Below are 23,586 nucleotides of genomic sequence, written 5' to 3' on the forward strand. Positions count from 1 at the left end.
TACATGTTGTCTCCAAAGACTTGGGACTATCTGTGGACGCCATAATAGATTCGCAAATAAGATATTCGTTCACATAATCAAAATAGCATTTCAAAAATTATAACTTATCGCATAACAGTTGAAACATATTTCATATCAATATATCTTTATAGAAATGTTACTCACTGTGGGCTTCCAAAACCAGTTGTTCGATTTTCGAGTCTTGACCTACAAACACAAACATTTATAGCACAATTTCTCAATACACATTCGAGTCATTCAGTTGATTCTATTCGATTATCCGTTACTCATTTGTTCAGTTACCTCCATGCTTCTTTTAATTTCTATCATGCTTATGAGATGCTAATGGATGTAAATTTCACGTGAAAACCATGTAAATGAAGCCCGAAAGTCAGAAAACGGAAAGAAACAAAACGGGAAAAACTGCCCTGTTTGGCCGCACGTGCAGTGGCTTGGCTGCATGGGTGGTGATTAAGCAGTATGCATTTTAAGCCAAAAGAGGTTTGGCCGCTTGAGTGGTGGCCCAGGCCGCTCGAGCGGTCTGGGTGTAAAACCAATCCGAAAATCTGCTTTGAATGGGAACTCATTCTTTTGCAAAATCAACTTTATTTTCATGCAATTCAAGGCTCAAAACTCATCAAAACAAGTTTAATGAACAATTTCTAACATCAAATAAAAATTAGAACTTCATACCAAAACCTAATTGCCATGTAAAAGATCAAAACTTAGACTTGAAATGCAAAATCATAAAACATGCATATTTGAGTCCCAATTCTCAAAATATATGGAGTTTTCTCTTTAAATCTCAAGAAGCATGCAAGAGTGCAAGTGTATGCACAAGACTTACAGAACTCATGCCTTGTATGTCAAGATCTTGAGCTAACTCCTACTAATCTAACCATGCATGCTCATATAGGTATTCTACCTCATACACCACAAAACCCCTTTCAAAGATGCATGATTCTTTCTTGATTAAGCTTAAATTCAAGAGGATATGCATGTAGATGTGTCAAATTCAAGGAATTAGGAGTGAAATCCTACCTTCGATGGATGATTAATAGAGATCAAAGCTTTACTCTTCCTCCTTTTTCTTCAAGCTCTCTCCTCTTCCTCTTCCTTGGAGTTCTCTAGAACTCTCTCTTAGATTTTTGTTGGGTCTTAGTTGATAAGAATGAGCTCATATCTCATATACATATAGAGTTGTATAAAAGTTAAGCCAAACACAACTTAGTGAATCAGACGAAATTAATTTTCAATTAAACTTCCCAAATGACACTAAAAATTCCCATTAGCATATCCATCTACTCAATTTCAGTTTTTGAACCCGGTAAGGTCCTCAATTATAGTTCTGAAGTCGTAGTCCCAACATATATTTTCTCAATTCAGACAGATATTTCTAAATTAAATCATATTAATTCATAATTACATAACGATCATCATGACACGCATTTTGAGGCCGTTACACAAACACTCATCCACAGTAGTTGAAATACACAAATAGAGGCTAGGACAACCCTCACAAGGGTTGACTAGGGTAGAGAGCCCTTTGATTGACTTTGGTTATGCTTCAGGCTAGGCCAGAGGGGCCTTTGTCTGAAGCCGAAACAGCTCTGTAGGACCTTGGCTGGTTCCAACAGAGACTCAGGGACTAGCGGTAGAGGATGGGTGGTGATAGGTGGTGGTTGGTTGGCGCGGCGGCTGTGTGGGTGATGGTTTTTAGGGTTTTGGCTCTGATATCATATAATTTAAGAGAATACAAAGCTTTGATGATGATTATGATATCATCACCTTTTATATTAATCAATCAACTGTTACAAAAGGAAGCCCTAAGGTATTGATTAAGGAATTACAATCAATCAATCAATCAATAACAATCTAATCTAAATGTAGAAATAAGGAAATATTCTAACTAGGAAATATTTTAACATCATGTCTGTTTTTAAAAGCCTTGACCTATTGATGTAGTATAGTGCTGAATTTTGAAAACAGAGGTTATTTGACGGTCTTAACAGTGAGTAATTTAGGGTTTAAAAGGGTTAAATTGAAGGTTGATACGTACGTGAAGGGATTATGGTTGATTTGGAGGTGATTTGATAGGGTTTTGAGGTTAAAAAATGCACTTTGAGAGGACTGGGAATAGTAATCCAAGAATAGTAAATTGAAATAGAAAAGAAAAAGAAAGAAGGAAATAGGACTTGGAATCATTGCTATAATCCCTTAGGCATGACGCCTAGGGTTTGATTGCATCACACAATCCATTAAGTAGCTTCAAACGCTTTTGAAATTTTCTAGAATATCAACTCCATTAAATTATAAGCGTTACATGACTTTATATAGGATTAGGAGACTTCCTAAACCAACTGAAAAAAAAAAAAAAAAAAAAATCTTTGATTTTTAAATCTAATTTAAGACCAAATAAGAAACAAAAACAAAGACTAATTAAATAACTTGACTCACTAGATGACCCATGGGTAATCCATACAGCCCATGTCAACATATACAAAATTACCAAAATATTCCTTACCTTAAAAATTTTAGAAAACATAAAAATAATAATAAAATAGGAAACTAATAATACTAGAAACATAATTATAGAAGATTTCTATAAGTTTTTTTTATGAAATCATGCCAATGTCCAAGTATCATTACTTCTCTAAATTTAAGCTTTCTTGAGCTTCTTATACTCTGCATCATTCTCCCTTGGTTGGAAAAAACTCGACCTCAAGTTTTAAAGTGTTGAAAGTATAAGAATTCATAAGTTTTGAAATTGCATTCATGGCTTCACATTAAAATCTTCAAGTTGGAAACATTGTTTCTTCTTTATTAGAGGTAGCAATGGAAGCAAGAAGATATTTTCAACTCTAAAGTTGAATTTTTCGGGAATGACGAAATTAATGGAAGTAGAAGATGAACCCTTAAATTGATACGAGTGTAGAATTGCAAAATTTTGCCCATCCATTCCATTCTTTTTTGGCTTTGTGATGTATTACTTGCAATCAATTTGAATGCTCTAGCTTGTATCAACGATCATGGACTCCAAACTTTCATCCTCCTTTTCAACTAATGCTTCATCATGCAATTCAACATAATCTTGTGGTACTTCTTGTGATGCATCTTCTTGTGGCACTTTAGCCCTTTGTTTATGAATTTTTGTTGGTTTCTCTTGTTAGACAGTTTTTCCATTATGCGCAGGCTTCAAAATTGTAGATTTCTTCCTAAATTTTACAAAAAACTCAACTTGTATAGCTGTTTCAATAGCATCAAGATCTTTTATATATGCATGAGACATTTTTGTTTTAATTCCAATTCTCAATCCACTTTGGAAACGAACAATAGTCATCCGTTCACTTTTGATAACTCCAGACTTGATAAATAACTCCCTCTATTGTCTTGCATAATCAATCACACACATATCACCTTGCTCAAGTGTATACAATTGATCAAGAAAATCATCTTGAAGGTCCCTTAGATGAATTTTTTCTCTAAGACGGGTTTTACCCTCTTCCCAAGTCAATCAACTTGTATATGATCTCCCACAAGGTGAAATCATCATAGCGGAACCTTAGGCATTGATACCAAACCCATTTAGGACAATGCTGAATTTAGAAAACAAATGTTATTTGACGGCCTTAACAGCAAGTAATTTAGGGTTTAAAGGGTTAAATTGAAGGCTAATAGGTAGGAGAAGGGATTAGGTTGATTTGGAGGTGATTGGATAGAGTTTTGAGGTTGAAAAATGCACTTTTAGAGGGCTGTGAATAGTAATCCGAGAATAGTAAATTGAAACAAAAAGGAAAAAGAAAGAAGAAGATAGGCCTAGGAATTACTCCTATAATCCTTTAGGCATTACACTTAGGGTTTGATTGCATCACGCAATCCATAAAGAAGCTTCAAAAGTTCTTGAAATTTTCTAAAATATCAACTCCATTAAATTATAAGCATTACATGACATTATGTTGGACTAGGAGACTTTGTAAACCAACTAGAACCAAAAAAAGAAAACTACTAAAATATTTTTGATTTCTAAAACTAATTTAAGACCAAATAAGAAACAAAAACAAAGACTAATTAAATAATTTGATCCACTAAACGACCCATGGATGACTCATATAGCCCATGCCAGCAAATATAAAATTATCAAAATACCCCTAACCTTAAAAATTCTTGAAAACATAATAATAATAATAATAATAATAATAATAATAATAATAATAAAATAACTCAAATAATACTAGAAACATAATTATAGAAGATTTCTATAATTTTTTCTATGAAATCATGCTAATGTCCAGGTATCATCACTTTTCTGAATTTAGCCTTTCTTGAGCTTCTTATACTCTGTATAACCTATTTTGCTTGGCCTTTTTGACCCCCTCTTGTACTTAAAGTACACTTTCAATATGAATCTGATCACTGATGCCACCTCGATAATTCAAAATATTTATGGTAATCATGTCGATTACAACATGCATTGGCATATAGATGGGATTGTGGTTGGTTGTTGGTTGGAGTTGGTTTAGTTAAATACCCAATTCGTGTCATTTGATTCCTGATATGAAGAATGCAAAGAACCTAGGTGTATAACAGGTCTAGAATGCCTATAAAGTATAAACAACATATTTAAGTGAATGTGTGGTTATTTGGTTATAAAGTATAAACGACATATTTAAGTGCATGTATGGTTATATTTGTAGCTTGCTATTGCTTAATGTATTACAATTCTTTGAGAAGCATGAAATTTGTCTTGTGAGGAAGTTTTAGAAGAATCTTTGGTTCATAGCAAGTCTTGCATGTTCATATAGTGTAGAAGTACTAGCATATGTACCAAATATATTTATGGCTAGCCTTTGATATTTTGTTAAACTTAGGATTGTTGAGTGAGAATCTGTGATCATGGATATCGTGTGGCATATGGATATCACATGAAATGAAACAAATTAGTCCTATGTTATACGGAAAAAAACAAAGAAAAAATGAAATGAATACATCAAGAACACTGCAATTTACATGCACTATGTATGCATTGTATAAATAAATTGAAAAAATAGATATTTTCATAGTATGTACTTGACGAATTATCTTCCATTTTGAATTTATCAAAAATTCAAAATTCCTCACTTGTGCTATTAGAATTTACATAAGAAAAATAAGGATTATGTTCTAAGACATGGACTTGGAACCAAACCTGATTTCACATTCTCATTATTATATATATATATATATATATTTTTTTTTTCCAGTAAGATAAATTCAAATTTTCTTCTATATGAAGTAATCTAAAAATTTGAAAGTTTGTTTTGTATTTCTCTAACAATCATGCTTAGTTACTATTTACTACACACGACACATTTTGATGTCCAAGATGTGTCAGATGTGTGTCTCATGGTATATGAGGTGTATCAGATACTATTCTAAATTATTGAAAAAGTACTTTTATGTTATTGTTACATTTTTAAAGTACTGGAGATGCTCTCTGTGTTTAGGTTTTGGGTTTATTGATAGCCTAAGATGTATTTGTTAGCATTGGCTTGATGCTCTTTTGTTATAAAATTACCACTATTTATCCAAATATATATATATGGATATGACACATATAAGACTACCTTGTAGAAGTATTTTTGCTTCATACGTGAGAATGTCAGTTTGAGTATGAGGGCAGGCACTTACTATGAATGAAAGAAGCTGACAATGTCAAGAGAAAAGCTCAAGGATGAATTCCTTTTATGTTAGGGAAATGATTTAATGTAGTTATCTAGCCAAATTCTGATATTTTTGTTTAGTTTTGAATGGCCATTGCTTCGTGCAATGGCAGAAAAGCTAGTTTAAGCATGAAAGTATGGGTTCAGCATTGTGGGCAGTCACTTATGGGTCTGCGTCAGTCCACCTTTAGCAGTCTTCTAGACCAATGGGACTAACACTAGGTTATGGTCTCTTCATTATTTCTCAGTGTTTTCTTTTAGCGATTTTATCAATGGTTTTAGGAGTCAATTTTCAGCCCTGACTGCTGATAGGTTACTGTTATAGACTGAACTTTCTTTTAGAAGGTTTCGACCTGTAATTTTAGGATATGATAGGCCACAAAGCGTGAAGAGGATAAGCATTCTTGATTAAAAAAAGAAAAAAAAAATCAAGTTTTATTTATCCTCTAATTTCAGTATTTGTAGGTTCTTATTGGCATCCATTTAATATGATTCAATCCCTCAACTTAATTGTTGTTTTTCAGGTAATTGACCAATATTATGAAAATTTGTTCACAAGATTTAGAATATTTGTTGATACAACAAATATATGCCACTTATTTGACGAATACTTGGGATTCTGTTTCTGTAAGATGTATCCTTGTTTTCTTTTCCTGACGTTGCCTCTTCCTTGGGTTGGTGTATGTGTGTGTAAATAAATTCTTTGTTATTTATCCAAACAAATCTGAGCATAGCATGGTTGTCATTTCATCATCGTATTAAAAGTATATGGGGGTGGTGAATTATGTTGTGTTATTCAAGAGTTAGTCAAATTTATGGGGTTATTTTTTTTCTTTTTGTATTCAATGTTAAGTGAAAGTTCTATCCAGGTTGGAGAGAATGATTTGGTCATCATAATGACACATGAACCAAACTGGCTTCTTGATTGGTACTGGAATGACAAAACAGGGAAGAATGTCTCATATCTGATACGTGACTGTTTGAAAGGAAGGTGTAAACTTTGGATGGCTGGGGACTTGCATCATTATATGCGTCATTCGTATGTTCCATCAGATAAGCCAGTTTATGTGCAACATTTACTTGTTAATGGTTGTGGTGGCGCTTTTTTGCATCCCACGCATGTCTTCAGTAATTTCAAGAAATTAGATGAAACTTCCTATGAGAGCAAGGCTGCTTATCCTTCTTTTGAGGATTCAAGCAGGGTAAAGAATCTCTATCTCCTTGCCATTTTCTTTTGTTGTTTCATTGGTGCTATAATATATTGACAGTTTTGATTTTATGATGTGCTGTTAATCTTGCTGCAGATTGCCCTGGGAAACATATTGAAATTTCGAAAGAAAAATTGGCAGTTTGATTTCATTGGTGGCATTATATATTTTATATTGGCCTTTTCTATGTTCCCACTGGTGAGTTTCTCATAAATTCTCTTAGACTCATCATGCCTGGCAGCTGAATTTTATATTGTTTGACTTGAACTTCCCCCTCAAGTTTGTAAAAGTGATGCACTTTCCACCTTGTCCAGGCCTATCCTAGATTAGTGTTGTTTGCTTGCTTTGTTCAATCAATTTCTGTTTTTATGCAAGAAATTTCATACTGGCTTAACTAGAAAGTATATATCAAGTTATTGTTCTACAACGAGATGACTAATTATTTCCCATCCTGTTTCTAGTGTAAGCTAGACCACATCTTGCAGGATGACACATTTTCTGGTCACATGAGGAGCTTCTTTAGAACAGCATGGGATGCTTTTATTTACTTGCTGGGACACTCATATGTATCTTCAGCAGGTGCTTTGCTATTGTTCATAACTGCATTCACGTTTGTCCCCTCCAAGATCTCTCGGAAAAGAAGATTGATAATCGGGATTCTTCATGTTTCTGCACACCTGGCTGCAGCACTTATTCTCATGTTGGTGTTGGAAATAGGTGTTGAGATATGTATCCGGCACAAATTACTGGCAACTTCAGGTAACTTTTGTGTTCGATGTTTCATTTTAGATTATGAAAATGATAAGGTTTGTGCATTTCCTTATGTGCTCTGTTGTATAGTCATCTGAGCTCGTTTTAGTAGTTTTAATCATAATTTTTTTGTACACTTTTTTCTTTGTGTGTTTTGATATCCTGAAATGGGCGTTGTTGATTAAAAAAAAAAAAAATAATAATCCTGAAATGGGCATGCATGTTTATGGTACTGTTAGACACAAACATTTGATGATTTAGTCACAAATATTTAATATATTCCTGTCCCCAAGGGTCGAAATTATCATGCAAGGATGGATCCAAGGGGAGAACAGGAGGGTGACTGCACCCCAAAAAATTTGAAAAAATCCCCATATTATACTAGTAATGAAGAAAATCTCAAAATTATAAAATTTCACACCCTTAAATAGCTATATTGCGAAATTTTAAAAATAGTTTCATTATCGAGTTCTAGCTTGAAAGACACAATCTTTTCCAAATTTTAGAACAATGGACAATATGAGGAATTGACTATTCATTGTCCTTGTTTGTTACCAAATCCTTTTTTTTTGGGTCCTATGTGTGTATTTTTTTCCCCTGCTGTACATCACAATTTAATTTGTTGATGCCCCTTGTTTTATTATCCATCCTTTGTTTGCTCATCATTTCACGGTAAGATATTGACGATTTTTGACATGACATTCTTAAAAAATGAGTTCATCAAATTTGATGCTACTTATTGAAATATCCTCTTATTGATAAATTAATTGCTGGAAATTTGAGTTAATGTATATAATATGATAGTGGTGTTGGTGGTAGATAGTGGCATGTATAGAATATGATAGTGGTGTTGGTGGTAGATAGTGGCATGTATAGAATATGATAGTGGTGTTGGTAGTAGATAATGGCATGTATATAATATGATAGTGGTAGATAGTGGTAATATATAATATGTAAGTGGCATATAATGGGTTATAATGATGTTTGTAATATCTCCTATATAAGGAGTGTTATTTGGTCTTGTAAGATAAGAAGTTTTGAATATAACAGAAATATATTCCTTCTTCCTCATATTTTCGGAGTTCTTCTTCCTCATATTTTCTAAGTTGGTATCAGAGCCACAAAAAACACAGCAGCCCTAAAACCGTCATAGCCATGTCGGAAGTCACGTCCGAAACCACTTCAACCCCTGCTGCTGCCATTCCGGTGAAAACGTTCAACTCTCACTCTGTCCAAATCACCACCATCCGCCTAAATGGTGATAATTTTCTCCGCTGGTCACAATCTGTCCGGATGTATATCCGTGGGCAAGGAAAGATCGGTTACATCACTGGTGACAAGAAGGCTCCTGCTGTTAATGATCCGCTGTTCGACAGTTGGGACGCTGAAAACTCCATGGGATATTTCTATCCCGCTCCCCAATGTCATTTATCCTACACAAAAACCACATCTGTCTGATAATGATCACTTAGGAGAACCAAGTTCTATGGTGCCTAGTCAAGAAGATTCTTGTTTAAGGGGAGAAGTACTACAAAATGATCTAAATCCTGAGCTTCAGGTTTATACTAGGAAGCGATTTCATTTGAGGAATAATGACCCGAATGTCCATTCTAATGACCCGAATGTCCACCCGAGTTCTGGCATCGAAATTTTAGGTAATCCTATTCCTTCTATTTCCGACCTTGATGTTCCTATAGCAATTAGGAAAGGTGTCCGAAATTGCATTAAACATCCTATTGCAAATTACCTCTCCTATCAAAGGCTGTCTAAAAACCATAGAGCTTTCACATCTAGGATTTCACACTTGTTTGTTCCAAGGAATATACAGGAAGCATTGGATGATCCGAATTGGAAATTAGCAGTCATGGAGGAGATGAATGCTTTAAGGAGAAGTGGTACTTGGGAGATAGTTGATCTACCCAAAGACAAGAAAACAGTTGGGTGTAAATGGGTATTTACGATAAAATGTAACGCAGATGGAAGCGTTGAGAGATACAAGGCGAGACTAGTGGCTAAAGGCTTCACTCAAACTTATGGGATCGACTATCAGGAGACGTTTGCTCCTGTTGCTAAAATAAATTCCATCAGAGTACTGTTATCTCTTGCAGTAAATTCAGATTGGCCTCTACATCAACTTGACATTAAAAATGCATTTCTCAATGGTGATCTTGAAGAGGAGGTGTTCATGAGCCTACCGCCGGGATTTGAGCAGAGACTTGGAAGCGACAGAGTATGCAGATTGAACAAGTCATTATACGGACTCAAACAATCACCAAGAGCGTGGTTTGAACGCTTTGGGAAGGCAGTTATCAGTTGTGGCTTCTCGCAGAGTCAAGCAGATCACACAATATTTTATAAACATTCAAAAAACAGTAAAATTGCAATTTTGATTGTTTATGTTGATGACATCATTTTAACTGGTAATGATGAAGCAGAGTTAGCAGCCCTCAAAGAGAAACTCGCAAAAGAATTTCACATTAAGGATCTGGGAGCCCTCAAGTATTTCCTCGGAATGGAATTTGCAAGATCCAAGGAAGGTATATTCGTTAATCAGAGAAAATATGTTCTTGATCTCCTTGGAGAAACAGGTATGCTTGGTTGTAAGATGGTAGAGACTCCGATCGAACCTAACTTGAAGTTACAAGCTGCTAAGGCTGAAGAAGTCAAAGAGAGGGAACAATATCAGCGACTTGTGGGAAAATTGATTTACTTGTCTCATACGCGGCCTGATATTGCCTTTGCAGTCAGCATGGTAAGTCAGTTCATGCACTCACCAGGGGCAGAGCACTTTGAGGCCGTTTATAAGATCTTAAGATATTTGAAAGGAACTCCAGGGAGAGGCTTACTGTTCAAGAAACATGGACATCTTCAAGTTGAAGTATACACAGATGCAGACTGGGCAGGAAGTGTTACAGACAGGAGATCAACATCCGGATATTGCTCCTTTGTAGGTGGGAACCTAGTTACATGGCGGAGTAAAAAACAGAATGTGGTAGCTAGAAGTAGTGCAGAAGCAGAGTTCAGAGCTGTTGCCCATGGAATCTGTGAAGTAATGTGGATTAAAAGAATTCTTGAAGAATTAAAGCTTTCTCACCCGACACCTATGAAGGTCTATTGTGACAACAAAGCAGCTATATCTATAGCTCATAATCCAGTTCTACATGATCGCACAAAACATATAGAAGTGGATAAACATTTCATCAAGGAGAAAATCAATGCTGGCATAATCTGTATGACCTACCTTCCAACAGGTGAACAATTAGCTGATGTGCTAACGAAGGGACTACACAAGAAGCAATTTGATAAGCTGACTAGCAAGCTGGCTATGGAAGATATCTTCAAACCAGCTTGAGGGGGAGTGCTGGAAATTTGAGTTAATGTATATAATATGATAGTGGTGTTGGTGGTAGATAGTGGCATGTATAGAATATGATAGTGGTGTTGGTGGTAGATAGTGGCATGTATAGAATATGATAGTGGTGTTGGTAGTAGATAATGGCATGTATATAATATGATAGTGGTAGATAGTGGTAATATATAATATGTAAGTGGCATATAATGGGTTATAATGATGTTTGTAATATCTCCTATATAAGGAGTGTTATTTGGTCTTGTAAGATAAGAAGTTTTGAATATAACAGAAATATATTCCTTCTTCCTCATATTTTCGGAGTTCTTCTTCCTCATATTTTCTAAGTTTAATTAGTCTTGTAATTTTACCTCTTTCAATTGCGCATTAGAATGTTCATTTTGAGCTAAGAAACTTTTCAAGACTGAACTGTGTAAATAGGATAAAAGAATATGTTCCTTGAATTTTTATTTTTATTTTTTTTTTAAAACTTTTTATGTTGAATCTATCCTAGATTTTTTCATATCATAAAAAAAGTGTTGAACACAACTTCAAATGTTTAACTTACTAGATAGAGACATATAGCAATAATTACTATTTTTTTTTTGTAAGTTAATGCAGACAACATAATATACTCTACTCTATAATCATATATTTATACTGAACTATGTTGATAAAGAATGTTTAGTTGATGGTAATGTTATGGTAGAAATTGATATAGTATTTTAAAATTTTGATAAATTTTCTCGATTAGGAATTACATATGCTTTCTTCCCCCCAAAGTTAGAATAATCATGATCCGTCCTTGCTAGCATGGAGCGAAAAGCCTGTTCAGAAGAGGATTGTTAATATGTTTGACTTCTGAAATACTAGTGATTAAATTTGTTTTGAAAGGAAGCATTAATTCTTGAACCCGGGAGCTTAATCTTAGATTCATTATATGATTGCAGTAACCTAATTTTGGAACCACACATACAATAAATTAGTGAATCAGTTATTTGGTTGTTGAAACTTTATGGATTTAATCATTATGACTATGGTACACTGGTTACTGATGAATAATGTAGATTTTGACTTGAGTTTAATAATTGAAAATTTCATCACAGGTTACCACACTTTATATGAATGGTATCGGTCCGTGGAGAGCGAGCATTTTCCAGACCCAACTGGCCTTCGGGCTCGTATAGAACAATGGACATTTGGTCTTTATCCAGCGTGTATTAAGTATCTCATGTCTGCATTTGATGTTCCCGAGGTGAGAATGTTTTGATGCTTTGGTCCTTTTTCATCTTTTACACTAGAGTGACAGTTGGAGCAATTGTCAGGTAATGGCTGTTACCAGGAATAATATTTGCAAGAATGGGATGGAAGCACTCTCCCGAGGGGGTGCAGTTATATACTATTCATCTGTGTTCCTTTATTTCTGGGTCTTCTCTACTCCTGTTGTGTCCTTGGTGTTTGGAAGCTACTTATACATATGTATTAATTGGCTTCACCTACACTTTGATGAAGCCTTTTCTTCACTTCGCATTGCTAATTACAAGGCTATCACACGCTTCCATATCAACCATGGTGGTGATCTTGAAGTTTACACCCTTGCAGTTGATAAGGTAAGAATCCAATGCTGAGTAATTTTGTGGTCTTGGCTCTAGAAAATGAATTATTTAAAAGTGACAGATGTGTTTTAATTCCCATCAGTTGTAGTACTTGTTGGGGAAACACAATTCCAGCTATCATCCCAAGTCCCAAGTTAATGGTTCTCTGTAGAGCCTGCTTAAAGGTTAAGCATGTAGGCTAAGAAGCACATACACTTGACACAATACAGACATGGAAATTTTCAAAATTTGTTGGACACAACACATGGAGGGGCACACAAAATATGTAGTTTAATATATTTATCATATATCATATATATGAATGTTTAATTCAAAGATACTAACAAAATATAGTTTACCACTAATTTCTAAATCTGAAGGAGGAGAATCGATATAAATTTACTTTTTTTATCATCTGATTCCAAGTTATTTTATTCCAACTTGTAATATGTTTCAAATGTGTATAAATACATGTGTCCTCTAAGTGTCTGAAGCGTATTGGAGTCTAAAACATTTTAAAAAATAGAAGGATGTGTTTGGACTTATGTTCAACAGGTATTGAGAAGTGTCCAATGACTGTTGTGTTGTGTCGGTGTCCGACCCAATATTCTTTACGACATGCCACGTTCTGAGCTCCTTGGTATATAGGGTAGGGGATGTAGTGAGCAAGGTTTTTTCCATTGTTTAAGCATTGTGGTGGAGGCATGATGCAGGGCTATGAAACCAACTGATGGAGGGAAGTGTGTAGAAACAGAATTTGCTGGGAGATCACGCAATATGGTCTATAATTATGTTTAGATTAATATATTCCTAGGATAGAAGAACATTCCGAGAACTTACTGATTCTCACATAGAATACTAGGAACCAATGTTGTAAAATCCGTCTGTTACGTACCATACCTGTCACACCCCGGATTTCTAAGATCCAACCCATGTGAATAAATCAATTAACTAACAAGCGAAAAGACATCCATATACAGAAATAAAGGGTAATCTCTCATACATGCTTATATTAACATCATTCACATCATGAGGTAATTCGATTACATACATACTATGTATAGAACAAAATAAAATGCCCTAAGGCTTACAAAACAAGGGTGCAACCCTTTACAAAAAAGCGTTCAGCAAACACAAAAGAAGGGCCCAAGGCTTGTAAATCAAAAGAGATCTTCTAGCTTAAGCACGTATCTCAGTGCCTAGCCTCAAGGTCGGGGCACGCCATCAACATCTAAAAAGATTTCAGCCACGTAGGGTGAACATATTGTCTAGTATAGAACATTTAATAAACCAATACAAGTTCACAAGTATAGATGATTATGATGCTATATGTTGAATATAGAAACTAGAATATTATGTTGAATATAGGAATTAGACTAGGAATTAGGATATTTTTATTTTGATTGTAGGAATTTCTTCTTGTTTATATTGTTTCCTAAAATTATATCATGAATATATTATATATACATGGTTTCTATCTCATTCAAGGTAACAATTCAATTCTTTTCATTCTATTTGGTATCAAAGCCAAAGAGAAGAAACCCTAGCCTTCTACTTACATTCTTCCTCTGTCATTCTTCCTTTGTTGGCACTGCCAACATCATTGGCAACCCCCTTTTCTCCTCTCAAGCCTTCGATAGCCCTACTTATCTCCTCTTCTTCACTCGACAGGGCCCCCTTTCTCCTCTAGACCACCCGACACCCATCACCCATCCTTTCTCTTCCCTCGGCGGGTGTTCTCCACCCTTGCTGAGGCTTCAGTAGGGGTGGAGAAGACCCGCTTAGTTTGCGTTGGGCCTTTCTATGTCAGATTTTTTTGGATATCTTCAGGCCCGCTGGGAAGAATTGGCTCAATATGAGCCCTTGACTGAGTTACTTGCAAATGCTGCCTCTCTTGTGTCCAAATGCCTTGCTTGCTAGCACACCGACCAATTTCTGATGGGTTTAAGTTCTGAGTATGAATCTCTTCGAACTCAGATTTTAAATACATCACCCATGCCATCTCTCTATGAGGCCTTTGCCACCATTGATAGTGATGAGCGTCGTAGGTGTCTGATTTAGCCAATTCCTCCTCCTGTGTCTCCTAATATCCCTAATTTACATATGTTACAGACTTAGATTGGTCAGTTTTAGGTTTAGCTTGGATCTCTCATTGCTAGTTCTCATGGCCCATCGTCTTCCATTGCTGCTACACTCGCTACAGGTATTTCTACTGCTTTCCATGTTCAGTCTACTAATCCCTCATGAGTTTTGGATTTTGGGACTAATCATCATATGACGGGTGACTTTTTCTTTCTTTCTTCTCCAGTCCCTACTCCTATTGCCCAATTTGTGTCTGGCTAACGGTTCTTCATCCTCTATTCGTCATAAGGGTGTCGTATCTTTATCACCTACCATTACTTTATCGTCGGTTTTACATGTTCTAAATTTTGCCTATAATCTCTTATCTGTTAGTCGTCTTGCCAAACAATTTAATTGTTTTGTTATCTTCTTACCCTCCTCTTGTCTTTTACAAGACCTGAGTTCGAAGAGGATTTTTGGCAAAGGTTATGAGCGTGATGGGCTTTACTACTTTGGAGATCCACCGGCCCAGCATTCCTCTTCTTCTTTAGTTAGTTTTCAGGCCTTTGTTTTGTTTGTTTCCATGTCTTGTGTTTTTAATATTCAAACTTTAGAATTATGGCATGCTCGTATGGGTCATGTCAATTTTCAATATTTATGTCAACTTTTTCTGTCATTTAATAATGCTTGCAAAGATTCTAAATTTCATTGTGTGGTTTATGAGTTATCTAAGCATACTCGTACTAACTATATGCCTCATATGATTCGTGTTCCTAGTACATTTGATCTTATATATTTTGATGTCTGGGGTCCTTCCCCTGTCACTGCTTTTTTTGTCATAGGTATTATGTAAATTTTATTGATGATTACACTAGATACACTTGGGTGATTTATCTACTTCGTCGTAAATTTAACGTGTTTTCCATTTTTATTCAGGTTTTACAAATGGTTAAAACTCAGTTTCATACAATTGTTAAGAATATTTGTTCTGATAATGGTGGAGAATATATTTCTAATGAATTTTGTTCCCATCTTGATCAAACTGGTATTCTTCAACAACTTACTTGCCCTCGGATCCCTGAACAAAATGGTGTTGCTGAATGAAAAAACTGTCATATTATGTCTGTTGTCCTGTGTCTTTTTCAGGGTTCTAATTGGCATATGACTGTTCTTATTGCTGTTTACCTCATTAATAGGACCCCGAGTCGTGTGTTAAATGGTCTCATTCCGCTTCATATCCTTATCACTTCCACGTTGTTTCCTCTCTTACCTCGCGTCTTTGGGTGTACTCGTTTTGTTCAAAATCGAAGTCCCACTTGCACTAAATTAGATGTGACATCTATTCGTTGTGTCTTCTTAGGCTACTCTTCCATGTCCAAAGGATGTAGGTGTTATGATCCTGTGTCTCACCACTGTCATCACATTTTGTATGTTACTTTTTGTGAGGATCTTTCTTTCTTTTGTACTAACCCTTCTTTGTAGGCTTCTCCTCTTGTTACTTCCACTGTTCGTCTGGTGCCCATTTTGGACGAGGTTGAGGATGAGGTTGTTCCCCTCTCTCTTTCTCCACCTTCGCCTCCTCTCCCACTACAAGTATACTCCTGTCACCCACGCACTCGGGCCCTCCATACCGCCTCTCCGATCTATAGGCTAGGCAACTCTTCTCCTTTAGCTTCTTTACCTATTCGTCACAACCCACCTCGGAATTGACATCCTCCAAATCGTTTGGGTTATTTGAGTATTACTAATCATCCCATTTCCCAATATCTTTCCTATGACAGCATTTCCAATTCTTACCGTTCTTTTCTTGGCAAGCTTAAGTTGGAGTCCATTCCTCGTTCTGTGTCTGAGGCTCTCTAAAATCCCAAATGGGTAACGGCTATGTAAACTGAGATGGCAACCTTAGAACAGAATCACACTTGGGATTTTGTACCTTTACCTATTGGGGAAAGCACGGTTAGTTGCAAATAGGTGTTCACTATCAAGTACCTCGCTGATGGCTCCATTGACCATTACAAAGCCCGACTAGTGGCCCAAGGTTTCATATAGATTCCTGGCAAGGATTTTGGTGCCACTTGCCTCTGTCGCCAAGCTTACTTCTGTGCGTCTCCTTATTTCCATTACAGCATCACATTCTTGGCCTCTTCATCAGCTTGATGTCAACAATGCATTTCCTTATGAGGATCTCCTAGAGACGATTTACATTTTTCCTCCACTCGGTTTTCGGGCTGAGGGGGAGTATTCGGGAAAAATGTGCCAGTTACGGAAATCCTTATATGGTCTAAAAAAGTCTCCACGAGCATGGTTTGGTCGTTTCAGTTCTGTTTTTATGTCTATAGGCTTTGTTCAATGCCACTCAGATCACACTTGTTTCATTCGTCGTAATTTTACGGGTCGGTGTAGTCTTGTTAGTCTATGTGGATGATATTATTCTCACATGTGATGACTCTGTCGGTATTGGTCAAGTAAAGGACTTGGGCCAAACTTTTGATATTAAGGATCTGAGATGTCTCAAATATTTTCTGAGAATTGAAGTGGCTCGCTCAAAGGAGGGGATCTCCTTGTCTCAAAGGAAATACACCATTGACTTGCTTAAGGATACTCGTATGTTAGGGTGTAAACCTGCTTCTACTCCTATGGATCCCAATGTCAAGCTTACGTCAGAGTTGGTGAGTTACCGGATGACCTAAGCATGCATCAGTGCTTTGTTGGACCCCTCATTTATTTGACTAACATTAGACCTAATTTGACATTTGCGGTTAGTGTTGTGAGTCAGTTTATGCATGCACCTCGTACAGAGCACCTTGACGTGGTTCATCACATATTGAGGTATTTGAAGACTTCTCCTGGCTTAGGATTGTTCTTCACAACTGGTCTTCAATCTAGGTTCTCTTGTTTCGCAGATGTTGACTATGTAGTATTTAGGACAAATCGGCTTTCCACTTCTGGCTTCTGTACTTTCTATGGTGATCATCTTATATCATGGAAAAGTAAGAAGTAAGCAGTTGTTTCTAGATCTTCTGCAAAGGTTGAGTATTGGGCTATGGCACATGAGACATGTTGAGATTCTTTGGCTTCGCTTTATTCTGGCAAAGTTAGGCTTTGAGGAGGCTATTCCTTCCTCTTTATTTTGTGACAACAAATCTGCTATTTTGTTATCCTCTAATTCTGTGCTTCATGAGCATACCAAGTATATCGAGGTTGACATACATTTTATCAGAGAAATTTTTTGGGTTGGCATTGTGTGTCCATCCTTTGTCTTTTCTTCTCAACAGTTAGTAGGCATGTTCACAAAGTCTGTGGGACTAATGTTGCTCCAATCTTTCATTGACAAGTTGCGTTTGTTGAATGTCTCCACGTCAGCTTGAGGGGGAGTGTTGAATATAGAAACTAGAATATTATCTTGAATATAAGAATTATAATATTTTTATTTTGATTGTAGGAATCTCTTCTTATTTATATTGTTTCCTAAAATTATATCATAAATATATTATATATACATGGCTTCTACCTTATTCAAGGTAAGCCAATTCAATTCTTTTCATTCTATTCTATATAAGTAAAACAATCTGAAAACATTTTGTTTAAATCAAACATTTTCCATCAACAATACTAAGACCCGGTGAATCCTCTCCAGTACATGTATTTGCCAGTGGTCATCGCTAAGCACCACCTAAACCAGTACACTATATGAAGCTACACTCTGCTAGTGATCATCGTGGAGCGTCACCTAGCCCACCAAATTTACTGGTGACTAACCGATTGGTGACTAGCAAGGACCTTGTGTTAAAACCTATCACCTACTTCACCCACTTAAACCTACTCCACTAAACCTAACCCACTACACCACTACCACCTCCACTTCACCTACTCCTTACCTACTACACACTCACCCTCTTCTATATATAGGAATCATGAATCATTGTAATAGAAATATAAAATCAATCAATAATACAATCATTTCTCTTTATACATTAAATTTCTACATGGTATCAGAGCTATAAGATTTAGGCCTGTATTTCTTTCTCACCGGCGGGCAGCCGGCCGGCAACTTTGCCTTCGCTGCCCGCTGGAATTTTCTACACATACCTTCACTTTCCTGCATCTTCCAACTCTCCGCAATTGGAATTGAGGGTTACGAAAGGAGACTTGAAATTTCCTTTCTTCAACCTTCTGTTTGCACTACTGTTCACACAAATTGCAGATCTCCATGCTATCATCCAACTGCAACGAATTGCACACGCGATGCTCCACGCACTGCCCTGGGTTGTTTCACATCGGCGACGAAGCTTGGTTTAACTGTGCTTCCAATCAAGTAGCTCAAGTTCTGTTGACATTGCCCTACTCGTTCTCTCAGCTGGGTATGCTCTCTGGAATTCTGTTTCAGGTTTTCTATGGTCTTGTTGGTAGCTGGACAGCTTACCTCATCAGTGTTCTGTACATTGAGTACAGAACTAGAAAGGAGAAAGAAAATGTTAATTTCAAGAACCATGTCATTCAGTGGTTTGAAGTGCTAGATGGGTTGTTGGGTCCTTACTGGAAAGCAGTGGGTCTTGCCTTCAACTGTACTTTTCTTTTATTTGGATCTGTAATACAGCTTATTGCATATGCAAGTAACATATACTATATCAATGACAAATTGGACAAGAGGACATGGGCATACATATTTGGAGCTTGCTGTGCAACCACTGTGTTCATACCATCTTTCCACAACTACAGGATTTGGTCTTTTCTAGGCCTTGGCATGACCACATACACTGCTTGGTACATGACCATTGCAGCTCTTGTTCATGGCCAGAAGGATGGTGCGACACACTCGGCTCCGACAAAGCTGGTACTGTATTTCACCGGAGCCACTAATATACTATACACCTTCGGTGGACATGCTGTCACAGTAGAAATTATGCATGCAATGGCGTCAACATTTCCGGCCGTTTCTCGACCATAGACCTGACACACCTGGCTGCCAACACCACCATCACCGCCACTTACCAGCACCACCTTCACGCCCAAGGGACAGAAATCATCACATTCCTTATTTCCCCCATCTTTCATTTTGATTTCAAATATATTTTTATTATTTCTTTCTTTATTTTTCTTTCACATTATTTTTTAATCTTTTTTAAATTCCATTCATACCATATACCTTTGCACACCAAACCATCTTTTATTCATCTTAGGGATCAACCCCGATCACAATTTTACACAAAAAAAAAAAAAAAAAAAAAAAAAAACCAACAACAACAAACCACCACACAACACCAACAGCTTTGTTTTCTTTTCTGCAGCCGGCCACCAACCGACCTCACTTCTTCGCCTATTCCGCCGGTCTCTTCTTCTTGCCTCCGTCCTGGGCAGCCCTTGACGGTGTTGCCTCCGTGTTTTCTACGCCACCAAGCACGTTCACTCCCCCATACTCCTCCACTGTAGCATATGGAGGACCTCCAAATCGGAACATCACGGTGGCCTTCCGCTTCAGCTCCTTATTTTCCGCCCTTAGCACGCTTATCTCTGCTCGCGCATCCTTATACATGCGTTGGAGCAGAGCCAGCTGGGAGTTTAAATGCTGCACCTCATTTGTCCTACTCTGCAGCCGGTTCGACAAATTTGTGACCGCCGTCATGCTTTCCACACATGCCTTCAGTGTATATTGATTGGCTTCAACATCCGACTGCACTGCCATTCTTTGCTCCACCGACCGCATCGGAAAGTTCAACGGAGCAAACTCCGGGGCGCTTGGTTGAGTTTCCAGTGCAACCGCACCAGTTGTCTCTCTTGTTGACTCATTGAGGTCGGGAAAGAGAGTGAGCAGACTCCGGGAAGATGAAGCCATTTTCTGGGCCACAGAGTATTACAGAGTATCTCTCTCAGAAATCTCTCTCAGACAACAGAGTGTTACGGACTATCTCTCTCAGCAAAACGAAGAAGAGTTTTTTGTTTTTTCAGAGGTTTTTCGCAGCTTTTCTCTGCCTCAGCCTCAGCCTCAGCCTCTGTCTTATAGCCGAGGCAGCCATGCGCATCGCGCGCCTCTTGCCACCAGCCGACAAACGGGCACGCAAGCCAAGGCGCCCACGTGCCTCGCCATCATGTCCGGCACACCTTTTGATGAATTGGGCACGCCTTTTGATGGCACGCCTTTTGAAAAATTGGGCACACCTTTTGAGGGTGCGACTTTTTAAGGGTCCGACAAGACTCTGTAAACTGTCCCGACATTTGATTCCGGTTAGCTTTTCCAAGGGTCCGACAAGACTCTGTAAACTGTCCCGACATTGATTCCGGTTAGCTCCTTTATGGGTCCGACAAGACTCTGTAAACTGTCCCGACATAGATTCCGGTTAGTTTCTACAAGGGTCCGACAAGACTCTGTAAATTGTCCCGACATAGATTCCGGTTAGTTTCTACAAGGGTCCAGCAAGACTCCGTAAACTGTCACAACAACTGTCACAACATTGTCTGCTACAACGGTCCGACATGACCCCATAAACTGTCTTCTACAACGGTCCAACATGACCCCATAAACTGTCTTCTACATCGGTCTGCCACCGCCATCCAGTGTCCTCTACACCGTTATGACACCACCATACAGTGTCCTCTACAACGTTATGACACCACCATCCAGTGTCTTCACCAATGGTCTGACACGACCATACAGTGTCACCTATCCTCTTTTATTTTTATGTATTTTCTTGTTTTGTAACTCTCTCCAAACTCAAGTTGGTTAGTTCCTATCCCCCTTGAGTTTGCGGGGGGCTGTTAAAACCTATCACCTACTTCACCCACTTAAACCTACTCCACTAAACCTAACCCACTACACCACTACCACCTCCACTTCACCTACTCCTTACCTACTACACACTCACCCTCTTCTATATATAGGAATCATGAATCATTGTAATAGAAATATAAAATCAATCAATAATACAATCATTTCTCTTTATACATTAAATTTCTATACCTTGGCACCTATACCGCACAGGTTTTCGGTCTTTTACCATGGACTATCAAGCCAAATCAACCAATCTCATCATCACTATACATGACCCAGATGTTCAATTAAAACCATGTTGTTTTAAGAAGACCAATGCAACAATATATATAATTTCTCAAATTATATCTCAATTCAACCTCATCAATCTCAACATTTCAATAACCTTTTACCAATTCCCTAACTCACAAGTTTTAGGGTTTTTTCACAAAATGAGGCTTTCTCAAAATAGAGCTTCCTCATGCAATTTAATATAGCAAAAATAGATTTGATAAGACATAATAGACAAAAATACACCCAAATCACCAAACCCTATCATGATTTTCCAAATCAACAACAGCAACAACATTAACATGCTAGTTTTGTATTGAAATTACCACAAACACACTAGTGAACTCATATAGAGTCAATGAAATAGAATTTACCTCTTGAAGGGAAGAGGAGAAGGTAAAAGCAACTATAAACGTCCAAATCAACTTTTGGCGGAGATTAAAATGAAGCCTTCACCAAGCTCTATAATACCAGTGTTTTAAGTGCAAATGTTCCAAAACCAAGGTTGAAGCCCAAGAAACCAAGGAAAACTCGTAACAGTGGAGAGAGAGAAGAGATAAGGTTCAAAACAGCTATTTTGCGCACTAAGTTGTATATTTATAGACTAGACCATTGTGGGCTCGAACTCTCCATTGCGGGTGCAATTAGACACAATCACGGGCACGAACAAGATGGTCGCGAGTGCGACCAGGCTATTCGTGGGCTCCTCTTGCGGGCGCAACCATTTTCCGTAGGAAAAGTACTACACGATGGTTTTGGTTGCGGGTGCGACTTTTTTTGCAGAGAGAGTACTGCAGAGGGTATTTGGTCACGATCAAATCGCGGGCGCGATTCACAACCATCGCAGGTGTGATGATGATGATTGTGGGCATGACCATGCAGGCAGAAGGTGGTGACTCTGGTTTTGTAGGACTGTTCTAAGGCAACAAAAGGAGTCCCAACCAAGTGAAAAGACAGAAAAGTAAACAATATTAACAATAGTACAATCCATCCATCTACAAGCCCAAAGGTGTGTCAGGGCTTCCGTACAAGTGGGTTTCAAGTTGGGTTTTAAAACTGGGACATTACAATACTGGCCTGTATGTAACAAATTTTGAACCTACTGAGTCGGATACTCCGCAATTGATACCGTTATGTACCTTGATACCGCTATTTATAACCATGCTAGGAATGAAGCTTCTTTAGACTGTTGATTCACCTCATATACTAGGTAAGCATCAATGCCTTTGTTGATCTGCAGAATATCAACGAGATTGGAATAGGAAGAGAAACCTATTTATATTATTATACCAAAACACACTCGCCAATAACCCTAACCCTGACAAACGTATTTGTGATTATTGAAGACTCCTAATTAGAAGACACATTCGAATATGAAACAACAAATTAGATAATTTCTTGGGTAAACATGAATTAAATAAAGAAAAATAAAGATTTTCCAAAAATAACAAATTAGAGTTTAACTCAAATTTGGATACTAGAAGGTAACACTAACTTTTTAAAACAAACAGTTCCAAAAATCAAAATTGGCAAGTGAAGTTATTGTCAAAACAAAACTTTCCTAAAATAACCACATAAATTGAGAAGCCTGAACAATGAAATTCGGTCAAAAAACAGCTTGGTTCATAGCATGGCTGAGAATTTTGCTCATTCGGCGATTCCAATCGAACAAGGGCATTTCGACGAAGTCAAACACCGTTAGCCCAACAACATTGCCAACCAGATAATAAGTGCATTTGACCATAAGTAGCAAACACATTGCTGGGGTAAAGTGGTTATATTTTCTTATTATTTTGTTTTTGTACTATCTCAGTGAGCATTCCCATTAACACCCATTGCCTACCACAAAAAACACAAGTGGCAGGAACAAAAAAAAGAATTAGTTTAT

General features: G+C 37.3%; 1 protein-coding gene and 1 pseudogene across 14 annotated transcripts in view; both read left to right on the plus strand.

The window, feature by feature from the left end:
- Positions 1-23,586, plus strand: part of LOC114298511 (uncharacterized) — a 50,462-nt gene that overhangs the window by 24,071 nt on the left and 2,805 nt on the right. For all 13 annotated transcript variants that reach the window (XR_014332379.1, XR_003642040.2, XR_014332376.1 and 10 more), the window contains 5 exons: positions 6,569-6,901; positions 7,004-7,105; positions 7,369-7,666; positions 12,113-12,261; positions 12,332-12,616. Coding sequence is in view for 3 of the 13 variants with exons in the window: in XM_028243133.2 (XP_028098934.2) it covers positions 6,569-6,901; positions 7,004-7,105; positions 7,369-7,666; positions 12,113-12,261; positions 12,332-12,616 (1,167 nt within the window). In the remaining 10 variants the exon portion in view is untranslated. The remainder of the gene's footprint in view (positions 1-6,568; positions 6,902-7,003; positions 7,106-7,368; positions 7,667-12,112; positions 12,262-12,331; positions 12,617-23,586) is intronic.
- On the plus strand, positions 18,611-19,694 carry LOC145792661 (auxin transporter-like protein 2 pseudogene; annotated as a pseudogene). Its single transcript, XR_014332380.1, has one exon. The product of XR_014332380.1 is annotated as an auxin transporter-like protein 2 pseudogene (transcript).

The sequence above is a fragment of the Camellia sinensis genome, chromosome 6 (assembly GCF_055761805.1).
Source record: "Camellia sinensis isolate YWXY chromosome 6, ASM5576180v1, whole genome shotgun sequence".
Classification (NCBI taxonomy): Eukaryota; Viridiplantae; Streptophyta; class Magnoliopsida; order Ericales; family Theaceae; genus Camellia; species Camellia sinensis.